The sequence below is a fragment of the Acomys minous genome, assembly GCF_964271855.1.
Source record: "Acomys minous genome assembly, chromosome: 1".
NCBI lineage: Eukaryota > Metazoa > Chordata > Mammalia > Rodentia > Muridae > Acomys > Acomys minous.
Genome location: NC_140483.1, coordinates 183,327,815 through 183,344,489, shown reverse-complemented (window position 1 = coordinate 183,344,489; position 16,675 = coordinate 183,327,815). Strand labels below are relative to the sequence as shown.

Below are 16,675 nucleotides of genomic sequence, written 5' to 3'. Positions count from 1 at the left end.
ACTTCTACCATCAGCCTATGATTGCAGTTTGAACACAAGCACTACGCACTTTTTCAGTTACTCAAAATCATATGTATGAATAACAGAAATACTATAGCAGGGAACAGGGTGGGTTTTCTTTCTTTCTTTTTTCAGACAGTATTGCTAAAAGCAGGAGAAGATCTGCTTTTGCCCCAGGCTGAGCTGGAACGATGAGGCCCAGGCTGGCTTTGAACCCCCAGCTCTGCTGCCTCAGCCTCCAGAGTGCTGCATCCCAAATATGCACCACCTTTTTAGCCCTCCATTTCATTTCTATCAACATGTAAGTGCATATTACAATGCTAAATTGCTATTACATTGCTTTTTAAATTGTGTATTACAAAGAATAGTTTTCTTGAGTATAACTGAAAATAGTTTTAATGAGCCAGACTCAGTGGCACACACCTGTATTCCCAGCATACTAGGAGGCAAAGTGAGGCCAATCTCTGTGAGTTCGAGGCCACTCTGACCTACAAGTCCAGGACAGCCCAGGCTATATTAGAAAGTTGAAGAGTCTCAGTCTGTCTATGCCGCCCCCCCCCACCTCTGTCTCTCTCCCTCTGTCTCGCTCTCTGTCAGTTTTTCAAGGCAGGGTCACTCTGTGTAGCCATGGCTGTCCTGGAACTTGTTCTGTAGACCAGGCTGGACTGGAACTTCCAGAGATCTGCCTGCCTTTGCAACCCAGCTGCTGAGATTAAAAGTGTGTGCCACCACCACCAGCTTTTGTCTTGCTTTTTAAAAAGTTATGAGTCATACATACAAAAAGTTACCAGTTCATCATTTCTTATCATTTTTATGGAATTTTCGATTTTTGTAAATTCAAATGTGAAAATTACAAATATTTTTAGGTATTTGGTTTTTCTATCAGCATTGGGCTTTCTAATGCTGACTTAGCAGACTTAGCAAGTTTATATTAGGTAATTATGTATGTTTTCCTCTACCAGTTATAAACTGTTCAAGATGACAAGTTTCTATGGTCTTTGTAAGTCTGATAGATGATACAAGAAGGGACAAAAATTTGCTTTAAGAATTATTAGGTAGCCGAGCCTGGTGGTGCATGCCTATAATTCCAGGACTCTGAGGGGCAGAGGCAGGTGGCTCTCGGTCATTTTGAGACCAGCCTGGTCTATGAAGCAAATCCAGGACAGTCAAGGCTACATAGAGAAACTCTGTCTCAAAAAAACAAAAAACAAAAATTATTAGGTTTGGGGCATGGCCAAGAATATACTGTGTTTTAAACTAATTTGAAATGCTACACTGCTAATAAAATTCTTACAAATGCTTGATTCTGTTTCTAGTCTATTTTATCTAATTTGATTCTGACCCTAACACACAACACAATTTTAATTATAATAGCTTTGCTCTTGACTAACTTGTATAAGGCCCGGTGTTTGACCGCAGCACCACAAAAAGTAAATTATAGCCTTAAAATATTTATGGGTATGAGGAAACATAATTCCTTGATAATGGTCTTATTCTTCCACATAGTATTTCTACATCTTTCTAAAACATTTTCATACAATAACAGTGTTTACAGAATAAAGGAAGGATAGAGCAGAGTCCGGACTTACCGCGGTTGCCACTCGGACATTCCCAGATGGAGGTCTTATTCCAGAAGGAGGTCTTCCTGTTAACCCTATGCCACCCCGAGAAATAGGGCGAGGAGTTGAAGACTTGTGATTACTGGCCATTGTTCGCTTTAACCACTGTTTGGGAACAAAAATAGTTCAATTCTCCTTTGAGGTCTCACACACCAAAATACTAGTGGCTCATTATATTCTTCTTTTAAACACGCCACTCAAGATGTTTTTTTCTTGCAAACTGCTTTTCCCATATACCACTGGAGGCTGAGTGAGCTTTTTTTTTTTTTTTTTACATCAATGCCCCATTTGGAACCACGGGCCAGTGAAGTAGCTCACTGGGGTAAAGCACTTGTCATGCAAGCCTGGTGACATGAGTTCAATCCCGGGAGCCCTGAAAACGGTGGAAGAAGAAATCTGACTCTACAAACTTGTCCTCTTGACCCCCACATGCACACTGTAGCGTGAGCATCTCCCACCACGTACACACGCGTGCACAGCGCGCACACACACCATGCACTTACACATACAATAATAGTAAATAGTTACAATATGTAAGTAAATGAAAGATAAAGGAATCATTTATTATAATATTCCTCCCTTAATATCCCGTATCTGCACAGGCAAGCCACTCTTAATTTTTTCTTGGTAGATACAATCCTTGCTCACATTTCATCTGTCCTATCAATCTCATTAAAAACCTGATCTCCTAGTAATCTGAGAATATGGACATAAATAAACTGCATCACCTTCACAGCATACACACCACACTAGTGCATGCTGCTCTCAAAAGCCCTCCCTCCCACATCCAAGATTAAAGTCTTCTTTCAGACTTTACAAAGCAGCTCTATAAAGTAGCCTATTTCCACCACCTCCTAGATTTCTAGTACTCCATTTAAATATCCTCTCGTCAATATTACAGGGATATAACTGTCGTCTCTGACGGGCATGCACTCTATATAAGATGGTCAGTGCGGCACTCGCCTGTTCTTGTTCCCCCTTCAGTCTCCCGTCCTCCACTCGCCTGTGTATGGCCGCATTCCACACAGTGCCACCACAGTGTCCCCTCCTCCACCTGACAGTGTATGGCCACATTCCACACAGCGCCACCACAGTCCCCTCCTCCCCTCGACAGTGTATGGCCGCATTCCACACAGTGCCACCACAGTGTCCCCTCCTCCCCTCGACAGTGTATGGCCGCATTCCACACAGTGCCACCACAGTGTCCCCTCCTCCACTCGACAGTGTATGGCCGCATTCCACACAGTGTCACCACAGTGTCCCCTCCTCCACTCGACAGTGTATGGCCGCATTCCACACAGTGCCACCACAGTGTCCTCCTCCACTCGACAGTGTATGGCCGCATTCCACACAGTGCCACCACAGTGTCCCTCCTCCACTCGACAGTGTATGGCCACATTCCACACAGTGCCACCACAGTGTCCCCTCCTCCACTCGACAGTGTATGGCCACATTCCACACAGTGTCACCACAGTGTCCCCTCCTCCACTCGACAGTGTATGGCCGCATTCCACACAGTGCCACCACAGTCTCCCCCTCCACTCGACAGTGTATGGCCGCATTCCACACAGTGCCACCACAGTGTCCTCCTCCACTCGACAGTGTATGGCCACATTCCACACAGTGCCACCACAGTCTCCCCTCCTCCACTCGACAGTGTATGGCCGCATTCCACACAGTGCCACCACAGTCCCCCTCCTCCACTCGACAGTGTATGGCCGCATTCCACACAGTGCCACCACAGTCCCCCTCCTCCACTCGACAGTGTATGGCCGCATTCCACACAGTGCCACCACAGTGTCCTCCTCCACTCGACAGTGTATGGCCACATTCCACACAGTGCCACCACAGTCCCCCTCCTCCACTCGACAGTGTATGGCCACATTCCACACAGTGTCACCACAGTGTCCCCTCCTCCACTCGACAGTGTATGGCCGCATTCCACACAGTGCCACCACAGTGTCCTCCTCCACTCGACAGTGTATGGCCACATTCCACACAGTGCCACCACAGTGTCCTCCTCCACTCGACAGTGTATGGCCACATTCCACACAGTGCCACCACAGTCTCCCCCTCCACTCGACAGTATATGGCCGCATTCCACACAGTGCCACCACAGTGTCCTCCTCCACTCGACAGTGTATGGCCACATTCCACACAGTGCCACCACAGTCCCCCTCCTCCACTCGACAGTGTATGGCCGCATTCCACACAGTGCCACCACAGTGTCCCCTCCTCCACTCGACAGTGTATGGCCGCATTCCACACAGTGCCACCACAGTGTCCCCTCCTCCACTCCACAGTGTATGGCCACATTCCACACAGTGCCACCACAGTGTCCCCTCCTCCACTCGACAGTGTATGGCCACATTCCACACAGTGCCACCACAGTGTCCCTCCTCCACTCGACAGTGTATGGCCGCATTCCACATAGTGCCACCACAGTCCCCCTCCTCCACTCGACAGTGTATGGCCACATTCCACACAGTGCCACCACAGTGTCCCTCCTCCACTCCACAGTGTATAGCCGCATTCCACACAGTGCCACCACAGTGTCCCCTCCTCCTCTACTCCACAGTGTATGGCCACATTCCACACAGTGCCACCACAGTGTCCCCTCCTCCACTCGACAGTGTATGGCCGCATTCCACACAGTGCCACCACAGTCCCCTCCTCCTCCACTCCACAGTGTATGGCCACATTCCACACAGTGCCACCACAGTCCCCCTCCTCCACTCGACAGTGTATGGCCGCATTCCACACAGTGCCACCACAGTGTCCCCTCCTCCACTCGACAGTGTATGGTCACATTCCACACAGTGCCACCACAGTGTCCCCTCCTCCACTCAACAGTGTATGGCCACATTCCACACAGTGTCACCACAGTCTCCCCTCCTCCACTCGACAGTGTATGGCCGCATTCCACACAGTGCCACCACAGTCGCCCTCCTCCACTCGACAGTGTATGGCCACATTCCACACAGTGTCACCACAGTGTCCCCTCCTCCTCCACTCGACAGTGTATGGCCACATTCCACACAGTGCCACCACAGTGTCCCCTCCTCCACTCGACAGTGTATGGCCGCATTCCACACAGTGCCACCACAGTCGCCCTCCTCCACTCGACAGTGTATGGCCACATTCCACACAGTGCCACCACAGTGTCCCCTCCTCCACTCGACAGTGTATGGCCACATTCCACACAGTGCCACCACAGTGTCCCTCCTCCACTCGACAGTGTATGGCCGCATTCCACACAGTGCCACCACAGTGTCCCTCCTCCACTCGACAGTGTATGGTCACATTCCACACAGTGCCACCACAGTGTCCCTCCTCCACTCGACAGTGTATGGCCACATTCCACACAGTGCCACCACAGTGTCCCTCCTCCACTCGACAGTGTATGGCCACATTCCACACAGTGTCACCACAGTCTCCCCTCCTCCACTCGACAGTGTATGGCCGCATTCCACACAGTGCCACCACAGTCGCCCTCCTCCACTCGACAGTGTATGGCCACATTCCACACAGTGTCACCACAGTGTCCCCTCCTCCTCCACTCGACAGTGTATGGCCACATTCCACACAGTGCCACCACAGTGTCCCCTCCTCCACTCGACAGTGTATGGCCGCATTCCACACAGTGCCACCACAGTCGCCCTCCTCCACTCGACAGTGTATGGCCACATTCCACACAGTGCCACCACAGTGTCCCCTCCTCCACTCGACAGTGTATGGCCGCATTCCACACAGTGCCACCACAGTCCCCTCCTCCACTCGACAGTGTATGGCCACATTCCACACAGTGCCACCACAGTGTCCCTCCTCCACTCGACAGTGTATGGCCACATTCCACACAGTGCCACCACAGTGTCCCTCCTCCACTCGACAGTGTATGGCCGCATTCCACACAGTGCCACCACAGTCCCCTCCTCCTCCACTCCACAGTGTATGGTCACATTCCACACAGTGCCACCACAGTGTCCCCTCCTCCACTCCACAGTGTATGGCCGCATTCCACACAGCGCCACCACAGTGTCCCCTCCTCCTCCACTCGACAGTGTATGGCCACATTCCACACAGTGCCACCACAGTCCCCCTCCTCCACTCGCCTGTGTATGGCCACATTCCACACAGTGCCACCACAGTTTCCCCTCCTCCACTCGACAGTGTATGGCCACATTCCACACAGTGCCACCACAGTGTCCCCTCCTCCACTCGACAGTGTATGGCCACATTCCACACAGTGCCACCACAGTGTCCCCTCCTCCACTCGACAGTGTATGGCCGCATTCCACACAGTGCCACCACAGTGTCCCCTCCTCCACTCAACAGTGTATGGCCGCATTCCACACAGTGCCACCACAGTGTCCCCTCCTCCACTCAACAGTGTATGGCCGCATTCCACACAGTGCCACCACAGTCCCCTCCTCCACTCGACAGTGTATGGCCACATTCCACACAGTGCCACCACAGTGTCCCCTCCTCCACTCGACAGTGTATGGCCGCATTCCACACAGTGCCACCACAGTGTCCCCTCCTCCACTCGACAGTGTATGGTCACATTCCACACAGTGCCACCACAGTCCCCCTCCTCCACTCGACAGTGTATGGCCGCATTCCACACAGTGCCACCACAGTGTCCCTCCTCCACTCGACAGTGTATGGTCACATTCCACACAGTGCCACCACAGTGTCCCTCCTCCACTCGACAGTGTATGGCCACATTCCACACAGTGCCACCACAGTGTCCCTCCTCCACTCGACAGTGTATGGCCGCATTCCACACAGTGCCACCACAGTGTCCCTCCTCCACTCGACAGTGTATGGTCACATTCCACACAGTGCCACCACAGTGTCCCCTCCTCCACTCGACAGTGTATGGCCGCATTCCACACAGTGCCACCACAGTGTCCCTCCTCCACTCGACAGTGTATGGTCACATTCCACACAGTGCCACCACAGTGTCCCTCCTCCACTCGACAGTGTATGGCCACATTCCACACAGTGCCACCACAGTGTCCCTCCTCCACTCGACAGTGTATGGCCACATTCCACACAGTGCCACCACAGTCTCCCCTCCTCCACTCGACAGTGTATGGCCGCATTCCACACAGTGCCACCACAGTGTCCCCTCCTCCACTCGACAGTGTATGGCCGCATTCCACACAGTGCCACCACAGTGTCCCCTCCTCCTCTACTCCACAGTGTATGGCCACATTCCACACAGTGCCACCACAGTGTCCCCTCCTCCACTCGACAGTGTATGGCCGCATTCCACACAGTGCCACCACAGTCTCCCCTCCTCCTCTACTCCACAGTGTATGGCCACATTCCACACAGTGCCACCACAGTCTCCCCTCCTCCACTCGACAGTGTATGGCCGCATTCCACACAGTGCCACCACAGTGTCCCTCCTCCACTCGACAGTGTATGGCCACATTCCACACAGTGCCACCACAGTGTCCCCTCCTCCACTCAACAGTGTATGGCCGCATTCCACACAGTGCCACCACAGTGTCCCCTCCTCCACTCGACAGTGTATGGCCGCATTCCACACAGTGCCACCACAGTGTCCCCTCCTCCTCTACTCCACAGTGTATGGCCACATTCCACACAGTGCCACCACAGTGTCCCTCCTCCACTCCACAGTGTATGGCCGCATTCCACACAGTGCCACCACAGTGTCCCCTCCTCCTCTACTCCACAGTGTATGGCCGCATTCCACACAGTGCCACCACAGTGTCCCCTCCTCCACTCGACAGTGTATGGCCGCATTCCACACAGTGCCACCACAGTGTCCCCTCCTCCTCTACTCCACAGTGTATGGCCACATTCCACACAGTGCCACCACAGTGTCCCTCCTCCACTCCACAGTGTATGGCCGCATTCCACACAGTGCCACCACAGTGTCCCCTCCTCCTCTACTCCACAGTGTATGGCCACATTCCACACAGTGCCACCACAGTCGCCCTCCTCCACTCGACAGTGTATGGCCGCATTCCACACAGTGCCACCACAGTGTCCCTCCTCCACTCGACAGTGTATGGCCACATTCCACACAGTGCCACCACAGTGTCCCTCCTCCACTCGACAGTGTATGGCCACATTCCACACAGTGCCACCACAGTGTCCCTCCTCCACTTCACAGTGTATGGCCACATTCCACACAGTGCCACCACAGTCTCCCCTCCTCCACTCGACAGTGTATGGCCTCATTCCACACAGTGCCACCACAGTGTCCCCTCCTCCACTCGACAGTGTATGGCCGCATTCCACACAGTGCCACCACAGTGTCCTCCTCCACTCGACAGTGTATGGCCACATTCCACACAGTGCCACCACAGTCTCCCCTCCTCCACTCGACAGTGTATGGCCGCATTCCACACAGTGCCACCACAGTGTCCCCTCCTCCACTCGACAGTGTATGGCCACATTCCACACAGTGCCACCACAGTGTCCCCTCCTCCACTCGACAGTGTATGGCCACATTCCACACAGTGCCACCACAGTGTCCCCTCCTCCACTCGACAGTGTATGGCCGCATTCCACACAGTGCCACCACAGTGTCTTCTCCTCCACTCGACAGTGTATGGCCGCATTCCACACAGTGCCACCACAGTCTCCCCTCCTCCACTCCACAGTGTATGGCCGCATTCCACACAGTGCCACCACAGTCGCCCTCCTCCACTCGACAGTGTATGGCCGCATTCCACACAGTGCCACCACAGTGTCCCCTCCTCCACTCGACAGTGTATGGCCGCATTCCACACAGTGTCACCACAGTGTCCCCTCCTCCTCCACTCGACAGTGTATGGCCACATTCCACACAGTGCCACCACAGTCCCCTCCTCCTCCACTCCACAGTGTATGGCCACATTCCACACAGTGCCACCACAGTGTCCCCTCCTCAACTCGACAGTGTATGGCCACATTCCACACAGTGTCACCACAGTCTCCCCTCCTCCACTCGACAGTGTATGGCCACATTCCACACAGTGTCACCACAGTCTCCCCTCCTCCACTCGACAGTGTATGGCCGCATTCCACACAGCGCCACCACAGTCTCATGCTGTTTTTCGCTGATCTCTCCTTGGACCATTACACCCACTGTCAGGGTTTTAGCAAATAGTAAGCTAAAGAATCACAACTTCTCATCTTAATTTCTCCAGTGACATGACGTCTGATTTTTTTCAAGACAAATATATATAAAGTTAATGAAAATGTATCATTTCCCCCAAATCTGTCCTTCCTCTTGGTCTTACCTCCTACTTATAAAGCCAGAAACTTAATCCTTGGTCTCTTCTCCCCCTCTCCTCTCCTCTTCTCCCCCCCCCTCATTTCCTATAGACTACAGATTTAATTCCTTCAATGGTCCCCACACAGTCTCTCTGTTTTTACCACACTGGCATCCAGTTTAGGGCCTCACTCATTCAGAGGGGTTGTTACCTCACTCTCTTAATGAGTCTCCTTGCCTACTACACATCTTACACACGGGCTTTTCATGGCATCCCCCGTGACTACTCTACACACTCCACCTGCTGAGGGCTTAGTGGGCTGTTGCATATTCTACCATCCATCCTGCCTCCGACCCTGTCGCAGGAACTATCACGGGAACTGAACGACTGTGCTTAAACAATCCTGTCCCCTGAGAACAAGAGCTGGCTGGGTATCTTCAATCTTCAGCATGTGTCTCAGCGGCAAGCAGAAACTACGCTTCTGCGTCTCTTACTACCCTCCTGTACAGAAAGCATTGCCAATCACAAGCATTTAAAGCTGTGTGAGGTGGCACACAACTTCAATCCCAGCACTCATGGAGGCAGAGGCAGGAGGATCAACGTGTCTGGTCTACAAAGCAAGTCCAAGACAGAGGAGGCTACACAGAGAAACTCTGTCTTGGAAACAAACAAACAAACAAACAAAAAACCAAGCACTTACTAAATCTGGGTTCTGGAAGGTAGGTCAGTGGTAAAGAAAACACTATCAGATCAACCAACCTCCAACACTACTAAGGGGGAAAAAAGTTGTCTTAAGAAAAAAAAAGATAAATATCTGAGACGCTGTATTTAACTTGACTTAAAAATTTAAAAACACACCATGTTACGACAGCGTATGCCTGTGATGGAAGAAGAGAGGGAAGGGAGGGAGGGGAGGAGTTACTATGACTCCAAACAAAACATCCGTTGAACTCAAGTGCCTTGCTCCCATACCTCAAGCTCCACACTTTTTTTCTTTGCATCACACGTGATCTGTCATTATACACAGTTTTTAGTTCCAGCTGAAATAAGAATTCATAAATTCCTGTCTACAATTCTATCATTCACACCGGGCACCAATTCTGAGTGTTCACTTTTGACTGAGAATTTCTATCAAAGCATGCACACCATTAGAATCGTTTTATTCCAAGTAGTGCCCTGCCCCTACTTCCCTATAGTCTCGGACTATACTGAACCATCAGCAGCATTTTTGCAAAGAGAGGTCCTATAGTCAAAACATTTTCTCGATGGGCTGTGGTAGCTCATGCCTTTAATCCCAGCACTTGGGAGGCAGACAGTCAGATCTAGAGGCCAGTCTGGTCTACAAATTGAGTAGGGCAGGGCCACAGAGAGAAACCGTGTCTTAACAAACAAAAACATTTTCTCAAAAGTAGTAAAAATATCCATTAAGTCTAGCACAGTTAGTCACTGTTACTCTAGCTTTCCTGTTAACTGAGAAAATGTACACTATAAAGAAAAAAACATTTTTTTAAACCACTGCTTTACTGTAGTGGAACTTGCCTAATTTATGTTAGTCCCACAAGAGAAATGAGAGGTGGGCACTTGTGACAAATATACCCCTACCTCTAAGGTGCCCCCCGCCCACATTCACACCATCGTGGTGGGGAGGGCAGTATTCACACAATCTCATTCCATAAGGATTAAGAACACAAATCCTACCTGTGACAGTAACCACTACGTAACCATGGCACACAATCCCTTTGAGATGTGTCTCTAAAACAAAAGTGTGGCCACGAGTCCATATTTTGTAAAGCTGTTAAGAAGTTTAGTTATTACTTGGAAAACAAGTTTCTTCTTGCTATTACTAGTTACCTTCCCTGAACCAATCATTCTGACTCATGTTGAGTGAAAATTTGCTAAGTCCCTTCCCCTACAGCCAGCTGTTAACGCCTTCAGAGCAGTGACTTGTCTGAGATGTCTGTATCCTTGCCCGGATTGGAGCTTTCACTTAGTCCAGGCGGAGTGTGGAACTTCCCAGGCCGAGCCTCGGACCCAAAGTTACAGAACTGCCAGGAAGCCACGAATTCGAGTTCGTTTTGCTTGGAGCAAGTCAGGGTCGCCACAGAACGATAGCCCTGGCAGGGAGAAGACACGGAAGCTGAGATTTTCTCACCTTGCCCGGTGCGAAGTGTGTTGGAGGGTCCTCTAGAGCCCTGAGACACGGAACTCTTTCCGAGGAGACTAAGCGAGCATCAGCCCCGCGCCTCGCCGCTCCTTTGCACAGCCTGGGCACCAGGCCTCAGAGACCCAAGCGACGCTGCGTATCCTAGCAACGGCCACCGTGCAGAAAACGCCCCTTGTGATTGGCTGGTGCTAGCCCACAGATTCCCGGTACCTAAAGCTGGGCCAAAGGGGGGTGGGGCGGGGTGAGGAGAAGGTCTCGCGAGATTTGAGCACACTCTCTTTCCTATCTTCCCCCCTTTTTCCCCTTCATTCCATACCTTATCGAAAGAAATCCGTAATCTTTCCTTCACCAGAGTTTGTGGTTTGGTTTGGTTTTTAACTTATTTCTTTATTATGGACGCAGTATTCTCCCACGGTGTATGCCTGCATGCCAGAAGGCACCAGATCTTATAGATGCGCCACCAAGTGGTTGCTGGGAATTGAACTAAGGGACTTTTGCAAGAACAGCCGGTGCTCTTAACCTCTGAGCCATCTCTCAAGCCCCCTTGTTTTTGTTCTGGTTTTATATTTTCTTTTTTTAACCTAAGTTTATGAGAAAAGCTGTGTAACCGAATTTAATGTCCTTAAAAGAATGTGTTTTAAAACAAGGTCTCAGGTTTAGGGCAGCTGGCCTCGAAATCACTGTTGCTCAGGATGACAAGTATCTCCTTAGAATTGTTTGTGGTGAGAACTTTTTATTTGTCTTGGTAACTAAATGTTTGATAAATTTCTTCATTTCTCCAGGCCAACTCCTCTATAGGAAATAAGAGTGACTGGCTGCACGGCTGTCCCGACTGCACTGGCTATCCCGGTCATTCGTAATAGCAGGATGATTTTATTACTTGCTACCTTCAATAACCCGATGCTCACACCAGAAATGTGAACGTGAGCCATAAGCAATACTTCAGGGGTCTAGTCAAGCAAGGATTCCAGCCCCGGCAACTATATCCGGGATTTAAGACTATAGGGTTAGCAATTGCAAGCTGTGATATCTTTATCAAGAAACGTAGGCTATTCTGCTAGCCTCCTTAATGATTTTTTTTTTAACTTTAGATGGAGATTAAGTAGGCCCTGTCTGTCCTGGGAACTCATTGTGTAGACCAGGCTGGTTAAATAGATCCTTCTCTCTCTCTCTCTCAAGTGCTGGGGTGAAAGACTTGGATCACCAGACCCAATTTCTTTGCTTTTTAAAAAACTTACTTATGTGCACTGGTTGGTGTTTTGCCTGCATGTATGTCTGTGTGAAGGTGTCAGATCTTGGACTTACAGACAGTTGTAAACTATCATGTGGGTGCTGGGAATTGAACCAGGGTCCTCTGAAAGAGCAGTTGGTGCTCTTAACTGCTGAGCCATCTCTCCAGCCCCATACCTAGTTTGTTTTTTCTTTCTTTCTTTCTTTTTTTAAAAGTTTTTTTGGACACAGGTTTCTTTGTGTAACAGTCCTGGCTGTCCTAGACTCCCTTTGTAGAGCAGGCTGGCCTTGAACTCACAGAGATCCACCTTCCTCTGCCTCCCAAGTGCTGGGATTAAAGGTGTGCACCACCATGTCTGGCTATCTTTTTTTATCTTTATTCCTTAGTATGTAAGTATTAAATTGGTATATTATTGAATTTGAATGATTGACTTTAAAAATTGTTTCAGTTGATGACTTGAGTTTCAAAAAAAAAAACAAAAAAAAAAAAAAACAAAGCCAAATTTATTTTGACTTGAATGAGGACAGAATTTTTAGGAGGGCCCTGAATATATTTCGACCATTTTGTTTAATATGTTTATGCAAAGTGATTATAAAATAAAAATACTGATCATCCCCGAAAAACACTGAAATTAAAGGTATTGTACTTTGTTAGGTCTCCAGCACCATTATCCAGTGACTCACACATGCCAAGAACTCTACTCCAGGGCACTGGTACTTCATGTGCACCTGAAGACACAGACACAGACACAGACACACACATTCTCTCTCTCTCTCTCTCTCTCTCTCTCTCTCTCTCTCTCTCTCTCTCTCTCTCTCAAGCAAATCTTAACACATAATTCATTTGAGCAGTATTTGTAACCTGCTTTCTTTATGTATACAATGCTCTGCCTGCACACCAGAAGAGGGCATAAGATCACATTATAGATGGTTGTGAGCCACCATGTGGTGCTCGGAATTGAACTCATGACCTCTGGAAGAGCAGACAGTGCTCTTAACCTCTGAGCCATCTCTCAGCCTGTTGTAACCTGCTTAATCTTTACAGTCCCTCCACTGAGACCTACATTACTTCCTAGCATGATAGTAGCTCCTCTGTTCATACCAGCTCTTAGGATATCAGAAATCATTTTGACTCCAATTCTCCATTTTTATTAAAAGGCCCTATGTGCCTGAAGCAGGAAGGTTAAATGTTTGCTGCTTGGAATAAAACAATAGATGATAAATGCATGTTCTTCTTGGGTTAAATACAGATGTATGTTCTATTAGAGTTAAGACTGCAGCATCCTGCTATGTTCCTGACTCACAGAGAGCTGGCAAGCCCCTCAAGAGTTCTCCTACCCTAAACCCTAGCCAATCAGCTAGCTACCTGGACACTGTGCTCAGCACAATCAATTCTTGTGTTTAGCTAATCAGAATAATGTCATGCTGCCCTCCCCCTTGCTTCCCAGCTGGTTACCTGGTTTTTACCTGGTTATGGTTTTTCTGATAAAAAAAATTTGCCTTAGAAGTAGATCAACATCTGATTCTGGAGTTCTGACCATGGCCCTGACTGGTCAGCTCGTTCAATGTCACAGTCTCAATTTGCAGGCTATGGCCCCGACCCGTCAGTTCTTGTTCAGTGTTCAAATAAATGTCCATCAAATCTGAGTCTGGTGTTTGAGTGGTCAGCATTCAGCTATTCCTGAACCCTAACATCAGGGCAATGTCGGGGTCCTTGTAAGCTCTGATGATGATGGGAAAATAGTCAACAAGAAGAAAGGAGGAAAACTCAGTTCAGCTTTACTTAGTGAGGCTGGATCAAACTTCCAGAGGATCTGATTCCAGGAGACTCAATGTAAGCATTTTTGGTTGGTTGGTTTTTGGTTTTTCAAAACAGTTTTCTCTGTGTAGCTTTGGCTGTTCTGGACTTGCTTTGTACATCAGATTGGCCTAGAACTCACAGCAATCTGGCTGCCTCTGCCTCCCTCCTGAGTGGTGAGATTAAAGGCAGGTGCCACTACTGTCCAGCCTGCCTCCCTCCCCCCGCCCCCCCCCATCTCTCTCTGTCTCCCCAACTCCCCTCTCTCTTCCCCCTCTACCCTGCCCCCCACCTCTCTATCTGTATCTTGTTAGCTATTTCATTTTTGACACAGAGCCCAGGCTGATCCTGGACCTGCTACATGGCTTCCAGCCTCTGACCCCGGACTCCTGGGATCCCCAGCCAGCATTACTATGCCCAGTTTTGGTTTTGCCATGTTAATTTGTAAGGTGGAATAGAAGTTCTTCTCCTCCCCAACAATATGGACATTTATTCAGGATATATGGGTAACGCAAAGTGAAGAAGTGTTCAAAGCTAACATGTTCTTGCATATATATTTACAAACAGTCTTTGGGAAGCACAGAAGGAAGCAGTGATAATCTTGCCTCCCCAGAAGAAAACTGAATGCGAAGGCCTGAAAAGTTGTACACTATCTTTCTGAGGTTTTGAATTTTAGTGCAAACAATGGATTATTATTATGTTCCAGTGTCAAATAAAATAAAAAAAGCATGATTAGTTTTCACATTTGCTAAATGAATTAAGCAATTATCTAGACAGTGTTTCCAAAGCCTATGAAAAGACAGGAGTTCCTCAATGTTTAACAAGAAAAGGGCTGTCAGTGTCAGGAAGATGTCTTTGTTCTCTCTGAGCACCAGCTTGAGAGCAGCTATTATCTAACGCAACACCACGTAAAGGAAAGTGCAACTGCAGTTGGTTTGAAAGCTCTTTATTATTCTGCATTGCTTGTCAGTACAACACAATTAAGAAGCTGTAGAGGTCAGATGCACCCCACACCACAGAAAACAAGTCTTCAGGCTGGGCCTGTGCTGAGTGGCTCCATTTTATAAGACAGCAATTTGCCTCATTTTGAGAGCACCTGCTGAGGCAGAATGACGCCCTGTCTTATTTGTGCAAGTGAACAATTACCATCTGCCCAATGCAAACTACACGGCAGGGACCGATCATGTAATCAAGTAAAACACTGTGGGTTTCTTAAGCAAAATCAGGACCACAAATGGGCCTGGGTTTTTACTTGATTACATGATCGGTACTCCATTTATATAACCCAAGTAAAGGGATGCCTCCCTGTTACAGTGTCATATAAAAGGAGGACAGTGGTGTCCAGTAACATGTCTTTACACTGACTGCATGCATCCTGGCATCAATAGCCAACGAACTCTTATCTCAGTTCCAGAGCCTCTGCTTGGCAAGGGCCCCTAGCCTGACATCGCCTCCTCGGCATCAGCCCAGCACCCCCGTGCTGAGGAGCGGCTCTGCGCACCTGGGAATACTCTATAGCCGGTGCTGAGGAGCGGCTCTGCGCACCTGGGAATACTCTATAGCCGGTGCTGAGGAGCGGCTCTGCGCACCTGGGAATACTCTATAGCCGGTGCTGAGGAGCGGCTCTGCGCACCTGGGAATACTCTATAGCCGGTGCTGAGGAGCGGCTCTGCGCACCTGGGAATACTCTATAGCCGGTGCTGAGGAGCGGCTCTGCGCACCTGGGAATACTCTATAGCCGGTGCTGAGGAGCGGCTCTGCGCACCTGGGAATACTCTATAGCCGGTGCTGAGGAGCGGCTCTGCGCACCTGGGAATACTCTATAGCCGGTGCTGAGGAGCGGCTCTGCGCACCTGGGAATACTCTATAGCCGGTGCTGAGGAGCGGCTCTGCGCACCTGGGAATACTCTATAGCCGGTGCTGAGGAGCGGCTCTGCGCACCTGGGAATACTCTATAGCCGGTGCTGAGGAGCGGCTCTGCGCACCTGGGAATACTCTATAGCCGGTGCTGAGGAGCGGCTCTGCGCACCTGGGAATACTCTATAGCCGGTGCTGAGGAGCGGCTCTGCGCACCTGGGAATACTCTATAGCCGGTGCTGAGGAGCGGCTCTGCGCACCTGGGAATACTCTATAGCCGGTGCTGAGGAGCGGCTCTGCGCACCTGGGAATACTCTATAGCCGGTGCTGAGGAGCGGCTCTGCGCACCTGGGAATACTCTATAGCCGGTGCTGAGGAGCGGCTCTGCGCACCTGGGAATACTCTATAGCCGGTGCTGAGGAGCGGCTCTGCGCACCTGGGAATACTCTATAGCCGGTGCTGAGGAGCGGCTCTGCGCACCTGGGAATACTCTATAGCCGGTGCTGAGGAGCGGCTCTGCGCACCTGGGAATACTCTATAGCCGGTGCTGAGGAGCGGCTATGCGCACCTGGGAATACTCTATAGCCGGTGCTGAGGAGCGGCTCTGCGCACCTGGGAATACTCTATAGCTGGTGCTGAGGAGCGGCTCTGCGCACCTGGGAATACTCTATAGCCGGTGCTGAGGAGCGGCTCTGCGCACCTGGGAATACTCTATAGCTGGTTGGTTCATGTCTTACTCAACCTCCTGAAGTGGTTCTCTTAGTTCTCT

At 49.9% G+C, this 16,675-nt stretch overlaps 1 protein-coding gene across 2 annotated transcripts in view; it reads right to left on the bottom strand.

Moving 5' to 3' along the window:
- IFT74 (intraflagellar transport 74) overlaps positions 1–16,675 on the bottom strand; it is a 112,725-nt gene that overhangs the window by 86,248 nt on the left and 9,802 nt on the right. Inside the window, exons 1-2 of one of the 2 annotated variants that reach the window (XM_084795551.1) lie at positions 11,010–11,237; positions 1,590–1,724 (exon numbers count right to left, since the gene is read on the bottom strand). In XM_084795551.1, the coding sequence (XP_084651677.1) occupies positions 1,590–1,709 (120 nt within the window). In that variant the 5' untranslated portion in view covers positions 1,710–1,724; positions 11,010–11,237. Of the gene's footprint in view, positions 1–1,589; positions 1,725–11,009; positions 11,238–16,675 lie in introns of those variants that run through there. The other variant, XM_084795550.1, reaches the window with a different exon arrangement.